At 41.4% G+C, this 18,892-nt stretch overlaps 1 protein-coding gene across 1 annotated transcript; it reads left to right on the top strand.

The window, feature by feature from the left end:
* Positions 1–12: 12 nt before the first annotated feature.
* Positions 13–17,068, top strand: nsmaf (neutral sphingomyelinase (N-SMase) activation associated factor). The gene is made up of 31 exons (XM_069697938.1): positions 13–90; positions 1,219–1,305; positions 2,247–2,325; positions 2,426–2,487; positions 3,528–3,564; positions 3,773–3,823; positions 4,160–4,231; positions 4,554–4,601; positions 4,710–4,762; positions 4,978–5,107; positions 5,238–5,309; positions 5,405–5,513; positions 6,237–6,413; positions 6,504–6,583; positions 6,667–6,757; positions 7,407–7,470; positions 7,799–7,850; positions 8,379–8,499; positions 8,603–8,734; positions 8,806–8,848; positions 8,937–9,103; positions 9,641–9,752; positions 10,094–10,152; positions 10,782–10,849; positions 10,944–11,011; positions 11,092–11,215; positions 11,364–11,447; positions 12,081–12,231; positions 12,880–12,982; positions 13,284–13,393; positions 14,203–17,068. Exons 1-31 carry the CDS (start codon positions 53–55, stop codon positions 14,295–14,297), a joined length of 2,739 nt encoding a protein of 912 aa, XP_069554039.1. The 5' UTR covers positions 13–52; the 3' UTR covers positions 14,298–17,068.
* The last annotated feature ends 1,824 nt before the right edge of the window (positions 17,069–18,892 follow it).

Raw genomic sequence — 18,892 nt, 5'->3', positions numbered from 1 at the left:
GGAGCGAGGCGTCTTCACGGCGGCGAGTTTCCGAGGAGGATGCTGTGCAGCGATGGCTTTTTTAAAGACGCAAGAGCGAACGAAAGAAAGGTTTGTGTCCCTTCCACCTCTTCTTGACGGGACTTTGCTCCACGGTGCGGGGGGAGGGGGAGGGGGAGGGAGGGTGGGTGGTGGTCGGAGCTGCGGGTCAACCGGCGGGCTGTTTTCGCCACCCTCACCCCCACCCTCACCCCCACCCGCTGTTGGTGAAAGTCATGACGGCGTCGGGCCACTCAGCTGACGAGAGCTGCGCTGTCAGCTGCGGGGATGCACGCTTGTTATTGAGGGCGTGAAGAGCGGCCGCCCGCCGCACCGGGACATATCCCGTGTCATTTCCATTTGAAGAACAGAATAGTACATTGAGGTTTACTGTCGGGCAAGATGGGTTCAAGTTTACCCCCCCCCCCCAAACGACCTCTTATAGGATATTAAAAAAACAAAAACAAATACAACCCACTTCCAGTTGTTTGTGAGCTGACTAATATCCACCCGTTGATTGTATTATCCCCACAGCCCGCATATCCACCCGCGCGTCGTCCTATTGACTCAGGCCGGTAGATAATAAATGTTTTGCAGTTTTGACTCGCAGCCTACTTGGCAGGAAGGAGGATGAACGTCTGCACGCTGCAGCCGGTCTCGTGTGAACAGACCAGGTCCTCACGGTGTGGTCCAATGAGAGGACACTCCTCATGGACGTGATTGCAGTATTCATACATCAGCAGAACAACCGTCACATATTTATCACCAGGACGCAGTGATCCAGACGTTTCTCTGTTGTCTGTGTTAATATCATGGATGTAAACAAACCTTTTGATTGCATCTCAAATGTTGAAAGTAGTCCACAGATTTTCGATCGGACTCCTGCGACATGTTCAACTCACGGTTTAAATCGATCCCAAATCAATGCACAGCCGGTATCTTTATTTGACTACTTTTGTTTTTCAGACTGGCACCTGTATTACTCAAAATGCAACTTGAGCTAGTCACGTCACTTAAAAGTTATCAGGCTTTGCTCAGCTCAGCTCACACCTGCAGTAGGATTCCCCGACACTTAATAACTGATTTACTGTCCAGGGTTTCACAAGACTTTTTTTTTTTTTGGGGTGGGGGGGTTATTTAAGTGGTTGTTTGTTGTTTGTCTCGTTAACCACCAGCTGCTGTTTTATTGTTCTTCTGTAGGTTTTCTCTGTTGTTGCTGGATTTGGAGGAGTATTACTTTGAACAACACACCGCATACCATGTAACAAGCAAAGACAAAAAGGAGAGGTAAGTCAGATTATATATATATATATATAAAAAAAGCTTCATATAAAACTAATAACATAAATCATTACTCTATAAAATCACTTAATAAGGGAAATTGTGCAAATGTGTTATTAAATACAAAAAAAAAAAAAATGCTGGCAACCTCGATTCAGTGTGTGAAAACCCCCCAAAAAAGTGTGTAAGTGTTACACACGCTTGTTTCCGTTTCTTCTTATCATGTTTACAGCTAATTATGTTTGTTTAAAGCTTTCAGAGCTGGTGGCGGTTACCGCAGCTTGTACAGCTGTTCAAACATATGAAAGGGCTGAGCAGACTACAGGAACCTCTTCCTTCAGACAGTTTACTTTTATTGTCCTATTAAAGCCGGAGGAAGTGAGAGCAGAAAAGATGTATGCTGCTCTCAACTCCTGCGTTTCCTCCTCGTGTTTATCCAGTGACCAGCATTGCGAACTGTTCAGTGATAGTCACTGAGTTTTTTGTGAACGTGTCCGTCGTAACAAGAAAGAATACGACGAAGTTACAAACGCGTGAATCACCTGACGACAGACCTCTGTGAAATTTAACACATTTCAAATTCACGTCTGCAGCATGTAACGAAGCATGTTTCTCTCACATTAATAGAAACAGCTTTGCTAACGTGCCAGCTCGGTCCAGAAATCTACGAGCAACATTTATTGAGCTTTATAAATTGTTAAAACTTAGATCTAATTGTAATGTTTGAATTCGTTCAGGCTTTTTACAAGAACATTTCCTTCCGTTTTGTTTTGCTTGAAAAGCTAGAAAAGGGATGCTAGCATGTCATTAGCATTTTTTTTTTTTTTTTTTTGCAAACTTATTGTCTTTCTTATATCTATTTCCTTTCTCGTATAACATATTTGCCAATATATAAGTTTATATTTTATTATACTTCATTGTACTAATGTTCGCTGTTTCCTTTCCAGAACGATCAGAGGTTCATTCAAGGTTTGTTCCAGATCTATCGTATTTGATCCAGAGGATCTTGAGGAGCCAATTTTAAAGGTTTGTTTCCATAATATTTTTTAAAAAACGATGTCTCTCTTTGTTTTTTTCATTTTGTTGTCACTATGTTAATCCAAATTCTTTTTCGCTGTGTCAGCAGATTCCTCTGCGAGACTGCAAGAAGATCGAGTTTGTGGAAAAAGAGCAAAATCCTTTCCACGAGTGAGCACGGTTTCATCTCCGGTGTTACGTGTTCAGTTCATGGTGTTTATTTAGGTTGTCAAACGGGTTTTGATGCTCGTAAATGACGTGTAGCTGTAGCTCAACTACGATTGGAAACCGACTTTGAAAGCAGCATCTACAAATTAGGGATGCAGGATATTGGATTTTTTTTTTACAGATATTTTTGAACTCTTTTGGCCGACTGCCGGTGCTGATATATGTACACGTTTTTTTCCCCCCATCCAACGTCAGAGAACATTAAGTCGCTCCTGTGGTGGAATTTACATATTCTTATGCCTAATCTTGTCGTGATGGCCCACTGGCAGACACAGACATTAAATACAGTGCTTTTCAAAGATCTACACATTCAGCGGGCCAAATAAGAAAACGGACTTCGCTTAGGTTGTGTAAAACATGCCGCGTTTATTTTCAACATTTATTTCAAAGAAAACTGTAATATCTACCCTACCTAAACAGGCTTGGATGATGCTTTACCTGAGACTCTTATTGCAAACAAACAGCTTTATATTCAGACACTGTAGAAAACCTCCACGTCACGTGTAAATCGTGGCTCTCCATTTCACCCGACGCAAGAGACTTGATAAATGTGCTGCATGTGCACCCTCGCACCGAGTCGTGGCATCAGTCATTTAGTCAGCGATCAAGCATTAAAGCAAAATCAAAGGTTTTTAAAGTTTCATCACGTGGGCAGAAATGTTCATTTTGAGCCAATGTCAATGTTTCAATTCAAAGCCTTTATCGGCCGATACCGACGATGTGCTGATATTATTGTGAATCCCGACTGCACTTTATTGGTCCATATGGGATCTTATCTTGCATGTTAAAGCTGCTTTCTGGTTGACATGCACAGGTAGTTTGGTTTGAAACAAATCTAACGGTGATTATAATATGTGGTGAAGCAGAATCTCAAAATGCATTTTCAGAAATTTGTTCATTTTCACAATTTGTAGTCACAGTTTTGATATTTGTATGTACTTTAACGTATTTGTTAAACTACCTTATTTGTGTTTTTCTTACAGACCTCGGCCATCCGCCTTAACTGTTTTATGTGGACAGGTGAGTAATCGTTACCATAGCGATATGATTTTGAGATATTGATCTTCAGAGTGGTATCAGTCCTCGTGACTTGTTACACTGTAGTAATAGTAATAGTTTGTGGTCTTCGATTGTCCAAGATTTCTCATCTGTAATTGATGCAGTGTGTTGTTTGTTTTGACGGGTCTTCAAAGTAAAAGCACAAATTTCCTTTTCACTTTCATTTCAGGTTATTCACATCAAAGACAGCAATGTCATCGCACCTTACAGACATGAGAGGGTGAGTCAGCTGGAACTCAGAGAGCAGCTGAGACCATCTGATGTCGGTGTGGTTCAACCAACCTGTCACGTGCTCAAACAGAAATGTCCTCAGCTGATTATTACTAAGAGGAATTTCTAACAGTGAAATCACTGAACTATGAACGGTGGAATCTGATGCTAAAACTCTACCGTTTATTAAAAACAACGTGAGGAGTATAATGAGTCAGGCCTGAGTGATCACGCCCTCAGATAATATGTGGAATGAAGCCATTTGGACACTTTGTGAACCACCAGAATTTGAACTATTACATAACTGTCAACATGAAAGTCTGTGATTCTCTCAACACTTCTGCAGGGAACAAAGAAAATAACCTTTCAACTGGAAGTGTGGAATAAAACAGAAGATGTTGTTCAGACATTACTGCAGGTATGTTTCTAGTTTAATACAGTACTAATATTACATTTACATCAGCTGGGAGTTTGATGGAGTGGCCTGTATTTGTTTGATAAATAATCACATTATCAGTCTTTCTATTTTACTTTTAAACAGACTCTGGAACACAGGGATTTGATGCATTTAGAGCTGTGTGTGTGTGTGTGTGTGTGTGTGTGTGTGTGTGTGTGTGTGTGTGTGTGTGTGTGTGTGTGTGTGTGTGTGTGTGTGTGTGTGTGTGTGTGTGTGTGTGTGTGTGTGTGTGTCTATTATAAGTTGCTGTCATCCTCAGTTTTGAATCAGTTAAATATTTTAGCTCCACAGGGCGTCCTGTCTGGAAAAAGTTGGAGACCAGACTGCGATGGTGAGAGTCAGATGATGAAAATTATAAGCCTGAATAATCCATTCTGTGTTTATTTAATATATATAATCATCTATAACCAAACCTACATTTCTTCTTGTGCATTTCTAGATTGCTGCCAATCTGCAGTCCCGACTGGCGAGGTCATCGTTTGACAAAAACTAGTACGTGGATGTCAAACAGACGTATCTGCTTTTCACTTATGGCTTTGAAATCTCACAGTTTACAGACAAAAAGCTTATTCCAGTGGTTATTTGATTTGTGTTATGTACTGTTCGTGTTTTAGTTCAATATAACGATCAACAAAGTAGCGCTGTAGTATGAATCACTTCTGTTAAGAGTGCGTCGCCGGATAAGATGACGTTGATCTGCTGTGAAGTTTTCAGAGTGTTGCTGAGAAGCCTCACATGGAGTGTGCGGTGGAGATGGTCCTGCCTCTGGTGTCCAATCCAGGCCACGTCTGCATCACCGATGAAAACCTCTACTTCCAGCCTCTCAGTGGATATCCGGTGAGCTGACAAAGTGCACGTGCTCGACCTCTCAGATGGAGCAGTTAGTCGTACTGTACTGCAGCGGCTCTGCGGCAACATCATCACGAATGATTTGCAGTTAATTAGTTCCCGTGCCCTGTCGTTTCAGGAAAATGTGATTCAAATCAAACTGCACAGAGTCCGGAGAATCTACAAAAGACGGCACGGTCTCAGACCTCTGGTGAGCGACGGGTCGGATGGTACGTTCATACTGATGCAGTAAATCTCACTCACTCGTGTGACGACTGCGTGTGCGTTGGGTCGTTGCTCACTCAGGGTCTGGAGGTCTTCTGCACCGAGAACGACTTCTGCTCAGACATCTACCTGAAGTTTTACAGCACCGCTGACAGAGATGAGATCTACTACTACATCGCCACTTTCCTGGGTGAGAAAACGCAAAGCCGTTAATAAATAAAGTGTCATCAGTTCCTACAAAAAATCTTGTGCTCTAATAACACCTTTAATAGTGTTATGAGGCTGCTTTTCTAAGATTGAGTCCTTGTTTGTTTTTCACTGAGCAGTTGGAACAAACATTTGCAGCAATACACCAACAAACCTGGATTGAAACAGTGCAGGATTATACAGAATCAGCTTTGTATAATGAAGGACAAAGGACACACTGAATGTAAATATAACTTGTTTGGGTGCAATAGAACTCCACGCGGCACCTTTATGTCCTAAATCTGCAGGTGTTTCCTGCTGTTCTGCTTTTTCTGTTGTGCAAAATTGTGTAATTATATGTGTTTAATCCGTTACTACAAAGAGGTCATTCAATAGTCTGGAACACAAAACCTGCCAATAAACAACATTAGAAACAGGGTTTCAGTGGAGAGTTATAATCTCTCGATGTCATAAATGTTGTTTCGAAGCTTTTTCTGTCAGAAAATTCAGAGAAAACTCTCATCATTTGAACCTGTCGAATTTTTTGACTGCATAACAACCACAAACAATAAATAAATATATAAATAAAGGCAGAATATCAGCCATCATCTCTTCACCGTGATCCTGAAATAGTGGTTTTGGCCTTTGAAAACGGTCACTGGTGAAACCCTGTAACTCTTTACAAACTGAACCACTGATCCGTACTGTTCTCCTCTGTGTCGCTCAGAGAACCACATGACCGAACACACGGCAGAGAGCTACATGCTGCAGTGGCAGCGCGGCCACCTCAGTAACTACCAGTACCTCCTCCACCTCAACAACCTGGCCGACCGCAGCTGCAACGACCTCTCCCAGTACCCCGTCTTCCCCTGGGTCCTCGCCGACTACACCAGCGCTCAGTTAGGTGAGTCCACAGGTTCAAATGAGCATCAAAGGTTTCCCCGTGTTAAAGAGGCTTCAGCTCATTGTCAGGACTTCACACTTGGTTTCTCAGACCTGACGAGTGCCGCAACATTCAGAGACCTGAGCAAACCTGTGGGAGCCCTAAACAAGGAGCGGCTGGACGGACTGCTGGTGAGACTGTGATGTTCACTGATGTTTGGATATCTCTGATGAGAAGCTCCTCAGTAACCACGGAGTCCTTCTCCTGTTCACAGGCTCGCTACAGAGGCATGCCCGAACCTCGCTTCATGTACGGCAGCCACTACTCATCTCCAGGATACGTCCTCTTTTACCTGGTCAGAGTCGGTATGTCACACACAGGATGCATAAAACCGCAGTGCAGACTCTCCTTTCAGTGTGTTCGAACATGGTTCAACCAGACTCTTATTATCTGGGTGGTTGTTGCCACTGTTCCCTGTGGACTGAGGTTTGTTGGTGCAAAGCCTTCCAGTCTAATGACTAACAGATTTAAGATGTAAAACTACAGTTCAAAACACTCTCAGATCTCATTGTGATAGTTTGTGCTTGTTGAAGTCAGAGAGGAGCAGTTTCTTCAAAATAAAAGCTAAAATACAAGCTTTGGAAAGAACTTGTGTCAATATTGCCACAAACTTTTCCAAAAGGACAAAATTAATAGAATGCAAGATTATAAAGATACTTCCATTATTCCATTATCCATCTCAGTTAATTTGATATTGATGTAGACTCTCAGCAAATGATTAGTGCAGTTAATGTAACGAAAAAAATAGCCTTTATTGTTATTGTTTTGACTTTATGTCTTAGCAGTTGGTAACAAATGACACCACGGCAATATAGAGACTCATTACAAAGCAGTGGATGGGCTCATATCTTTTGCACATAAATTCTAGGCTGTTGTAATTTAATAATTTGTTGATATGGAGCTGCCTGCATTGTAATTATTATTTTAAATCCTGAACTTTCCTCTCCCCTCCAGCTCCAGAGCACATGCTGTGTCTCCAGAACGGCCGTTATGACCATGCTGATCGCATGTTTAACAGGTACTTTTTTCCATCATGTCAAACATATTAAAAAAAACAACTGTCTAGTAAATATTTCTAACCTGTAGTTTATACCCGTTTTCTTTGCTTGGCTATGACCAAAGCAATACATTCAAAACTTTTACCAATGAATGTCCATTTGGATGTTAATTTTTATACAGTTTATGAATAATGTCAATACATGCAAAGTGTTATATTTAATCTGGAACACCAGTCTTTACTATACCTCACCTTTTGCTGCATAAATGTGTTTATTAAGGCTGCAGTTTTAAAAAACCAATCTGATGTTTCACATTGGTATTTACTGATACGCTCTGATTTCCTATAGCGTTGGTGACACATGGAAAAACTGCTTAGAGGGCGCGACTGACTTCAAAGAGGTACAAAATATCAGTCAACTGCACTTTTTTTTCAGTTCCACTGCGGTGGCCACATTCAGAAAGGTTTTCTCTGCTTCACCATTCGGTACAGCTCGACTCAACTTGCCTTTTTTGGTTTTGCACCTTAAATTGTGGTTGTTAACTGGTGCTTTTTTAGATGTTGTCTCCATTGTGGTTCCAAGTGAGATGTGCAGATCCAAAAAAAAGTCACACTAGACGCTACAGACCACTGATGAATCCAAGATTATAGTTTCTGAAAAAAAACACACAAAAAAACACTTTTAGTTGGATTTTAGTTCTCCGACAATTCCCTCGTCATTGTGTCATAATTGCTTGATACAAGACATCCTGCACAAATATCCCCTGCCAAGCTACTCGAGCGGCCAAAATGTTAAAGTCCTTGCGACCAAACTGATCGAGTTGAGTTGAACTATACCAAGAAAAATAGAGCCTTCACATTCTGTCTGCAGAGTTTTTGATAGAATAATGTATTCCTTGTATTCACAGTATGTCTTTCTGCTAATGTAGTTGACTGCAGAGTTTTATGGGACCGACTGCAGCTTCCTGGAAAACCGACTGATTCTTGATTTGGGCCGTCGGCAGAATGGAAGTTTAGTTGGTGATGTTGTTCTGCCACCGTGGGCCTCAGGTGAACTTCCTGTTTGATCCTGACATGTTGTGAACTGTGTGAAGAGTTTAAGTTAATTGTCCATTCAGCTCATGTGCTCCTCCTGTCTTTGTCTTCCTTCCAGATGCCAGTGATTTTCTTCAAAAGCACAAACAAGCATTGGAGAGTCAGTTTGTATCCGAGCACCTTCATGAGTGGATCGACCTGGTGTTTGGCTTTAAACAGAGAGGCAGTGAAGCTGTGGTCGCTCAGAATGGTAAAATCTATTTTCAACATGAAACAAACAGAAACTGGACGACGACTAATATGTGAACTATTTTCTTTCAGTGTTTCACCCGCTGACCTACGAAGGCAGCATCGACTGTGACAGGTGGAAAAAACAGAAAATCCCTCCGTTATTACTATTCTATGTATGTCTACTGTCCCATAACTCTCCTCTTCTTCTTCTCTCTGTGAAGCATTGAGGACACCGATCAGAGAATCGCCATGCTGACTCAGATCCTGGAGTTCGGCCAGACGCCCAAACAGCTGTTCAGCAGCCCTCACCCTCACAGGATCACACCCAGGTTTCACAACATAACTCGAAGCCCCAGCATCAGCTCTCCAATCAGTGACCTGTCTCCAGGTAGAGTATGTGTGATGTGCGATGACAGAGGCTGATCTTTCACATTAAAGACCTTCAGTTTCTGATAACATGACACCAGTGAAATGTAATAACAGTTATGTTCACCAATGCTGCCACAGATCCTACAATTAGAGAGGCTGTTTGTATTTTGGTGAATCTACAACATCCCTGTTATCAGTGCTGCAACTCTTTTCTCTACCAGATCAGTTTATTTACATGAAATATATAAATTAATTGTTAGTCTGGCTCCGCCCACTTATTGCGCACGGCTTGTCTTTACTGATTATTAGGGAAGGGCATTTCAAACTAATACTACTCATTGAAAATTCGCCTTTAACTATTCATCTATTAATCAAATATATATCATAAGAGATATTCAAAAATTCTGTCCCATCCCTAGTGATTGTAGTCTGGAAACCTTGTTGGCATTACGGTTTGTTCAGTCACTCTTAATCCATCAAACACATATAAACTGGACATCATGTTTTTGAATCCTGCATGCGTCTCCACGGTAACCATCCCTGTGTTTCTTCGCAGCCTCTCAGGGTGAAGACTCATCCTTTGAAGACCTCACTGAGGAGAGCAGGAAGTTCGCCTGGGCAAACATGGGAAGTCTGGAAGTCATTTCCAGCGACAAGATCCATAAAGAGTGAGTCAGCAGCCGGCCAGTTGACTTCTAGTCCACATGCAACAGAAATGAAAGCTGTGGTTCAAAAATAAGGAAGTGCATGTAGAATTTTTAAAATCTAATTGTGGCAGAGCAGCAGAGGACAGGTGGCTGCTGTAGGACTACTTCCTTTAGATAAAACAAATAAACATCTGCAGAGCACCTTCAGTGAAAAAGTTTTTCTTCCATTTCTGAACAGTGCACTTGTCAATCATTTCAGAGTCCACTTCCAACTGTATTTAGTCTCTGTCTTTTAATCCTCTTGACTGCTCCTTGTTTTATTTAGGGGTGTTATTATTTGTAATCGAGTCTTTCTTCTGCAGAGCTGTGACGGGCATCGCTGTGACTCGAGACGGAGCTGCTATTTTCTCCACATCCCAAGGTCTGAAAACTGAGACAAATACAGACTGTTGTAGAAAACGCAACAAAAAAAAGATCCAAAGAAAAGCAACTGACTTTTTTAAGGAATTTGCTTCATCAGAAATGTTTGGAAAAGGTATTTGGATGCAGATGCGTTATGCACATTGTTTTCCTGAAACATTGTAATGCAGTCATGGTTACAGATGTCAGAAAAACAATAACACTGGTTTGTAACGTGACAGTTGACCCTCACAGAGCAGTGAGATATATCACAGAGCGGTTAGTGTTGAGCCTCAGGCCGGCTTCATACGGCATCATTTTAAATGACTGCTTCTGTCACCAACGTGGTGAAAAGTGATGGAATCACACAAATGTCTCACAGGGGGAAAAACAGAAAGTGTGTGTTTAAAAAAATAAAAACAAAAAAAAAACATAGATGTTTTACTACCCATGACAGGATTTAGCCTGAAAAGTGTTTTCTCTTTTTAAGTCCCAATTTACATGTTATTGCGGATCTTATTGATTAAATCCCATCAGGTGCTCTAAAAACGGGAGAACAAATTGAAGATTGATTCAGGGGGCACATATTACACTTTTTAGTTGAAATGACTCCTATAATTTTGTCTAAAACTCAACTGTACCTTATTTCAGACTCAACACTGAAGATGTTTTCCAGAGAGCTGAAGGACTTCCAGAGAAGCATGTCCTTCTCTAACATGGTACTCTGCTGTATTTACCTCCCAGCTCTCCTCCTCCCTCTTCAGTCCTCCTGACCAGTTGCAGCTCTCTGAACATGAAACCTCTGTTTTTCAGGCGTTATCATCCTGTTTGATGCTGGCAGACGGTAAAACTGTGGTGTGCTCTTCGTGGGACAACAACGTGTATGTACATGATATTATTGATGTGGTTTTCAGACGCGAGTCGGCGGTTCCTCACTGACCGACACTCTCCTCCCTCCCAGTTATTTCTACTCCGTCCCGTACGGCCGGCGGCAGGACACGTTGATGGGTCACGACGATGCTGTCAGTGAAATCTGTTGGTTTGAGGACCGACTCTACACGGCATCCTGGGATTCAACTGTGAAGGTAAACATGAATAAATCCGGGGGGATGTCGCAATGTTAAAAATGTTTAGGAAAACAACGATGAATTTAGTATTTTAATGATCAACCTTTGCATCTATTGTCTAAATGAGAGGTCAGAGTAGTGTATTATTGTCTTGTTTATTTCACAGGTCTGGCAGTGTGCTGCTGACAACTCGTCCAGTCACAGGAGATCTCAGTTTGAGGTGCTGGCTGAGTTGGAGCATGATGCCGGGGTGAGTGAGGCTGTAGCTGTACCTACACATGTCAATTTACATTCTTTATGTACAGTTTCATCACATATTTAACATCTGTATTTAAATTGTATATATAAAAAAAAATGTACTGTGACTTTTTAGAATAAGTATGTAGTGGATAAACCTGTGTGCCTGTTTTAAATGTGGCGTAATGTGAGTTATGCCATGTGCGATTTTAACAAAACAAGAAGGGTTAAAAACCTCATACAAACAAAACTAAAGTTTATTTTGTTGAACGAGCAAAGCCATGGGATGATAATATTGATAAAGCTCATGAGAGGAAAAGAGAAAGACATGCTGAACTAGCAGATGAGGGAGATGGGCGGAGGTGGAGCGCAAGGGTGCGTCCAGTGAAGGTTGCTCGTTGAGGGTTCATTCAACAGCAGCACTACCGTGTTGCCAAGGCTTCGTTATGGGTGGTTTCTACTTTGGTGCATGAGCAGCGCATGCACAGCGTCAGGACAGAATCCTGTGACCAAGTGAGACATTTGGCAGATAGTAATACTGAGTCAGTTGACTCTTGGGCCGTTATTCATTATTAATTTGGCAGCACCGTAGCAGCTCAGACCTGTTTAGCTTCTGAAATATTCCCTTTCTAACACTGATGTCCAGGTGAACACTGTTGGTCTAAATCCTGCGGGGACGCTGCTAGTGTCCGGCTGTAAAGACGGGACGGTCACCATCTGGGACACCAGCAGCTACGGGACCCTGCAGCAGGTCCACTGCCACACTGGGACCATCCACCACGTGGCCTTCAGTCCTGGTACGCGTGAACGCAGTACTTTAATGTCGGGGTGGTGGAATCTAAGTCTTTACCTTGATGCACTGAAGTAAAAAAAAAAAAAAATCTTCTTAGAATTGAACCTTTTGTGGAACTAGTTTGGTTACAAACATCTAAATCATCGCTCCTTCCAGTAGCTGCAGTGCTGAGCCTCTGCAGAAACTATGATTGCATCCTTATGAAACTGCCTTTTATTTGAAAGGTCAGTCCAGAGCACAATATCAAGGTTTCTGTTGCTCTCTAAGTAGCTTATTGTCTTACATTTACAGAGCACCAAGCAGCCATAACAATCTACAGCTGTTTGAGTTATTCTGCTGTATAGATCATACAGAACTTTACTGAAAGACAAAGCAGGGTTCATTTTCTAACAACACATTATCCCTCACACACTCAAGTTTACTGTCCAATAAGTGTGTGTCTGTCAGCCTAATAAAAAAACTAGTGTATCACAGGCATGCTGTACATTTTCTGTTTTCTTTTTATCAAGTAACACGAGTAACATTTGTTAAGTAACATCAGCTGAACTGAGAAGCTACAGCACCATGAAAATGATTTTGAAAACTCAGATTGAAAGCTTTCTCTCAACTGCTGCCAGACTGAAGTCCCGACTCCGATTTTTTTCATCCTCAGACAGCCGACACGTTCTCAGTGTCAGTGCCGACTCGTGTATGAAGGTTACCGACGTCCAGACGGGAATGGTGATCTCATCGGTGAAGGCTGACGAGGAGCAGAGGTAAAACACTCTGTCCTGTTAGTGCTGTATGTTTACCAGGAAGTCACAACATCTGAAGCTCCTCAGAAAACCTTGAAACCTGACATAACTAAAAATCGAATTATGTCCCGTACACCCACGCATTCGATGTTAAAACTAAACACTTAGATGCGGAAAGAAAAACCTGCTGAAGCTTTAATCTGACTTGTTTAGGAGTCTGAGCTCTGCACTGATCACAGCTTCTGAAAAGCACTCGATTCACAGTCTCACTGTTGACTGACAGAAGTCGAAAGGATTTCTCAGCATGTGTGTGTGTTTGCAGGTGTTTCTGCTGGGACGGGAACTCGGTGCTGTGTGGGGGACAGTCTGGAGACCTCCTTCTGTGGGACCTGCTGAGCAACACGGTCACCAAGAGGATCTCCGCACACGCAGGTACAAAGTTCAGCCTTGTTTTTATGCTCCTTTAAAGCCGATTAGTCATCGCTGTTATAAACCTAAAACGAAAGAAAACAATACAGCTCTCATGTTTTGTCAATCCAAAGTACAGAAACAGTGTATGAAAATAAAGCCTAAATCTTATTAACCCTTTGAACCCCAGGAACAGGATACGTTCACTTTTAAGCTTATATCCTGGTCATTACAGGGGGCTAATCATTCTTGCCATATCTTGTTTTTCTCAGGACAGCATTCAAATCCATCATCATTTAATCTGCTGATACTTATGTTGTTTATTTTATTTGACTTTTTATTCGCCCTTTTATCAAGGGAAAAACTATTTGCCTTTTAAAACGGATGTGTTTACGTGTCTCTCACCATGAAATATTGTCAGTGTCGATGTCTTTTTATAGATGTGTAGAGAAGATTGTCTAGAATCTGACAAAATCTGAACCATATTTGTCCAAGCTGCTGACTCATACAATGGTATGACTCAGCAGTTTGAGCAAATATGTGCTTAGTGCTTGACAAAAAATAAATGACATGAAACCAGGGACTCACATGTTTGTTTGTTTTCATACTAAGTGGGATGTAATGTCAACTGACGTTGTTGGAAAGCTCAAGTTGTGCAGTTTCACAGGATATATGTATTCGATCTCTGTGATAAATACTCACTGCAATTCAACCGAGGAGAAGGGGATTTCGACGCAATTTGCGTCCATCGGGTTCTCAGGGTTAAATGCTGACATTTGTCGTGATTTATTACTCATACTATATTGATTATAAAAGTCTTCTTGTTTGCACAGGCGCCGTCACAGCCATGTGGATGAGTGAGCTGTGCACCACAGTGATCACGGGGGGAGAGGACAGGCAGTTGATCTTCTGGAAGCTCCCGAGTTAAAGAAGCGTCTCTGCAGGAGAGGACGACGGGCCGAGTATCCTGCTGCTGACGTGACTTTGAACAGACTCGCGAAGGGCTGGAAACATGCTGCACCTGTACAGTATCAAGGAGCAGTCGGTGAAGGGGCGACAACCGAAGGACCCTCTCGCCTGTTCTGAATCTAAAACCAAACAAAAGGTCATGTTACAGTTACATGTTAGTCATCATTTCTGTCTTCGTCCTGAGAGTAAATATCCAGTTGCAGTTTTGTGCACGAGAGCAGGAAGTTCAACAGTGGAGATGCCTTCACTTCCGCTTCCAGCCTTCTTCTGCGTACGTGTGGATTTTCCTTCAATTTATTAAGTGTCACGTCTACGGGATGAATGTTTCCTCGCTTTTTAAAGTTGGTAAGTATGTTTCGAAAGCTTAATGTGCATTTTGCTCTCTGAAGTGGACTTCCAGCGTCTGTCAGAGCTTCATGCTGCTCAGGTGTTATAACAAAATCACAGTTACCTCTCAAACCTCTCCTGTCTGATCTCTTTGGTGGTTTTTCTTTTACCTCATATTTCTAGAAACTGTTCATGCAGAGTATTCTGAGCTGCGCAGGTGAGAAAGAAAGCAGGAAGATAATTCAAGGACAAGTTACTGTCAAGCAAAAGTAGACCTCAAAAAACTTCTCACCAAATTTTAAAGCGCTAGATGTGAGACAAACTGAATTTGAATTTTGAGACATACATTTACAGTAAGGATTATATTCCGTTTGAGAGCAAATGAATACAATTCATAATAATGTTACATTCAGTTTCAAATCAATAAATTCAATTTTAAATTATCTTCTGCTTTTCAAGGCAAATATTTAAGCTAGATATCACAATTTTAAATGATGTCATTGCGATTCATTTTTTTTATGCCATTATTTAAGTTGAGTAATTCAAATATACATTATTTAAAATTCAGTTTCCACCAACACCTATTTCTGCCCACGTGATACAAATCTGTGCTTCGAGTATCAAACGCTGACCTTGTGTGAAGGAGAAGGATGTGATCTGCTTCTTGGTGAGAGCAGAGACAGTGGACAGAATCAGTGTTCACCAAAACCACAAAGCCGCACGCTCAGCACGTTTCAGACACCGACTCACTGCCTCTGTGCTCTGATGTTAGCGCACATCCAGCACCGCAGCTTCTTGCCTTTGGACAGTAGGTGGTGCTCTGTACCTGAATGGTCACTTTGTCTGCTTTCAAGTTGTTCCAAACTACAAATTTGAAGAGCCCATATTGTATAAATTCCACTTTCCTTTGATTTTTACACAGTAAAGGGGGTTTGGGAGCAAGATGAACACTGTGAAAGTGTCAAAACGATGAGTGAACTCATTAATGCACTGCTAATCCAGTATCTCTGCCCTCGCAACGTTATGACATCATATCGTCACGGCAGTTCAAAACTAGGGGTGTTTCTCAATAACGAGTTCGGAGTTGCGTACTTAGTAGCAGGGACTTGACAAGTTTGATTCAGAAGTACAGACTCCTGAGGACGGGAGGATGCAGTACTGTCCTTCAGCAGCGTACTTGATGACATCACCATCTCAGCTGATAATACTCTCTTTCTTTAGTTATTTTGACATGAATGAATACTTACAATGAAATGAAATATGATATAAACACAGTCCTGTATCTTTTCATTTTAATTTGTGAAAACATGAATACGTGTGTTATATATTTAGATTGTTTCCAGATCTGGAGCCTAAATGTAAAAAAAAAAAAAAAAAAAAAAAACAGTGTTGTGAAAACTGTTGTGGGTTGTTGTTGTTGGAGACATTTACCAAGATCCAAGATCATTTGTCAAAATCTATCAAATCCTGATTGCCGCCGCCGTTGGAGCTCTTATTAAGAAGCTGATGGAGTTTGTGTAATCAAGTTACCTTTTTGCCAAACTGTTTATCTGTTTACTTCATACACATACTTGTAATGGAGTATTTTTACATTGCTTTGCTGTTACATTTAATCAAGTAATGTTAATACTTCTTCCACCACTGAGAAACACATTAATAAGTGATAAGTAGAGGCTAATACACAATTATGATAACAACAATCAATAAAAAAAAAAAAAAAAAGATATGTTTTCATAACAGGATCAAATACACTTATAAACAGTGAACATTTTGCTGTCCTCGCCGTGTTCTTCTCTGGTGCTGACCTGAACACACGTTAACAATATCTGCTGTTACTGCATGTCAGTAACAGTGGCTCAGTAACAGTGGCTCAAGCGCATACACACTCACAGCCCTTTTTTTATACTGTGAAGTTGCTTTTATCATCTCGCAGCTGGTTATTCAAGAGATTTACGTTATGTACCTTACTGGATTGGAGTTATTTGGTCGGTGGCAGAAACTGCAAATAAAATACAAAGGAGACCGTGTAATTGATTTTAGCAGCAATAGCGACTCTGCTATGAATGCAATTTTTTCTGTTTGATTTGTGTTGTCAGAATTATAAATTCATTATAAATAAATAATTATTTCTCCCCATAATGAACCACTCCAGAGAAGTGTAATGAAATAACAGAAAAAAATACATGTATGTTGGGAAGATTTTGTTTTGTGCCTTTTGTATTTCTTTGTTACATGGTCCTTGACATTATTTTGTATTTTTTAGGGTACATCACAACACACTATAATATATATATATATATATATATGTCCAAAAGACATAAAAATGTCTGAATATAGTATGTCCAAAATATCAAATGTCGTCCAAAAAGTCAAGGAAAATGTCATGCTGTAGTATGTTGTCCAAAATGTCATAAAAATGTCACTATAGTATTACGTAACATTCGATGTCCTGCTGTGACTGTTACTGCTTGTGTGTGTGTGTGCGCGCGCATACGTGTGTATTCCATGTCTTTGAGTTCTAGGTGCAGCTCTGATTAATGACCGAGGCCACCTGGATGAAGGTGTGGATGAAGGTGTGGGTTCGGCCTATATAAGTGCCTCCTTGCTTGCTTCCTGGCACCAGACCCTGGTCTTCAGCTGGATTCTCACATTACGCTTGTTCCGTGTTGGATAATAAATTGGCACCTTTGATTTTGCACCTAACTTAGTGTCGTGTCCCTCCTTATGTTGTGACTTTCGAGCCGGTCGTAACATAAAGGGGGCTCGTCCGAAGCTTACTTATGTAAATGTTGTACTCCTAGACTTGGTTAGTAGGTTCAGGCTGATGTCACCACATGTAGTATAATCTTTAGGTTTTTGTTTCTCTTTTTGAGCTTCCCTGGTTAAGGAAGCCTGCGGAAGTTGGAGAGACCAACACCACTTTATTATTTTTGGTGCGGTAACCCTGGGGTGGCCCCTGTGTGCTGCCTCCAGTACTTTGTAAAGGTTTTGTTCCACGTAAAGGTTTTTTTTGTGATCTCACAATGCAGTCTGATTTTCAGGGGATTAGTGAAGGTCTTACAATAGAGCAGCTGGCTCGCTGTACCAAAGCCCAGCTTATGTCTGTTGCAGAGCAGTACCATCTTAAAATTGCTCAAAGATCTCTTGGGGAAGGTGAGCTTAGAGCTAAGGTGATCACTGCACTTATTGAACAGGGAGTATTGCCCAGTGACTCTAGTCAGCTTGATGAGGAGCAGGGCTTACATGTGTCTTCTGATTTAACTGTTGAGAAGACAGAACAAGTAATATTGCAGTCTCAAGATGCTCAGCCTGTACGTTTGTGAGAATTGGAATTGCAATTCAGGATAAAAGAGCTAGAAATTGAGGCTAAGGAAAGAGAAGAGGTGAGGAAGTTTGAGATGGAGGTTGAGGCAATTACATGAAGAGAAAATGAAGGAGCTGGAGTTGAGGTCAAAAGCTGAAACTGAGCAAGGTAATTCTTCCAAATCTAGTTCTCGTGCACCTGTCGCCTCTCCTCGTTTTGATGTAGCTACGAACACAGCTTTAGTTCCTCATTTTTGTGAGAAGGAGGTAGAAAAGTACTTTGAGTGTGTTGCTACCACCTTAGCGTGGCCTAAAGAATTCTGGACATTACTGTTGCAGTGTGTACTGACAGGTAAAGCTCAGGAGGCTTATTCCTCTTTAACTCTGACCCAAAACTCAGATTATGACATTGTTAAGGTAGCCATCTTGTGTGCCTATGAGTTGGTCCCTGAGGCCTGCGGACAGAGGTTTAGAGGGTATTGTAAGGCTCAGAAGCAGACATTTGTAGTTTTCTAGAGAAAAGGAAATTATTTTCACTAGGTGGTGCACATCACAAAAGGTTGTGACCAAGGAGGAACTTCAGCAGTTGATTCGACAGGAAGAATTGAGAAATTGTGTCCCTGAAGTGGTGGCCACCTATCATCATGTTCAGCCATTGTCAATCCACTGCAGGACGAAGGCCTCAGCATGGAGTTTCCACAACTTTCTGTCCTTGTGAAATTATACCAGTTGGCAGTGTCCCAGCAGTATTGGATTTCATCTTTCCATCTCTTCTGCTGTCTTCCTCTATTTCGTTGGCCTTCTATTGGTGTCCACACAGTGATTTCTGTAATCCATCTTCCATCCGTTCGCCTCGTCAAATGACCTGCCCGAGTCCACTTTCTGTTTTTGATGGTTTCCATGATGTTTTGCACTTTAGTTTGT

Source organism: Brachyistius frenatus, unplaced genomic scaffold, assembly GCF_029030835.1.
Source record: "Brachyistius frenatus isolate BFR_SWC_R1_liver_20210118 unplaced genomic scaffold, ASM2903083v1 Contig_25, whole genome shotgun sequence".
Classification (NCBI taxonomy): domain Eukaryota; kingdom Metazoa; phylum Chordata; class Actinopteri; family Embiotocidae; genus Brachyistius; species Brachyistius frenatus.
This window is presented reverse-complemented; position numbering and strand designations above follow the sequence as displayed.

What these genes read in the sequence shown, in the direction of transcription:
- nsmaf (XM_069697938.1), top strand. Translation starts at nt 53, where the DNA reads ATGGCTTTTTTAAAGACGCAAGAGCGAACGAAAGAAAG. An exon ending in TTGAGGAGCCAATTTTAAAG is followed by an intron (nt 2,326 to 2,425) that starts GTTTGTTTCCAT and finishes CTGTGTCAGCAG; the next exon opens with ATTCCTCTGCGAGACTGCAA. An exon ending in CACCTTACAGACATGAGAGG is followed by an intron (nt 3,824 to 4,159) that starts GTGAGTCAGCTG and finishes ACACTTCTGCAG; the next exon opens with GGAACAAAGAAAATAACCTT.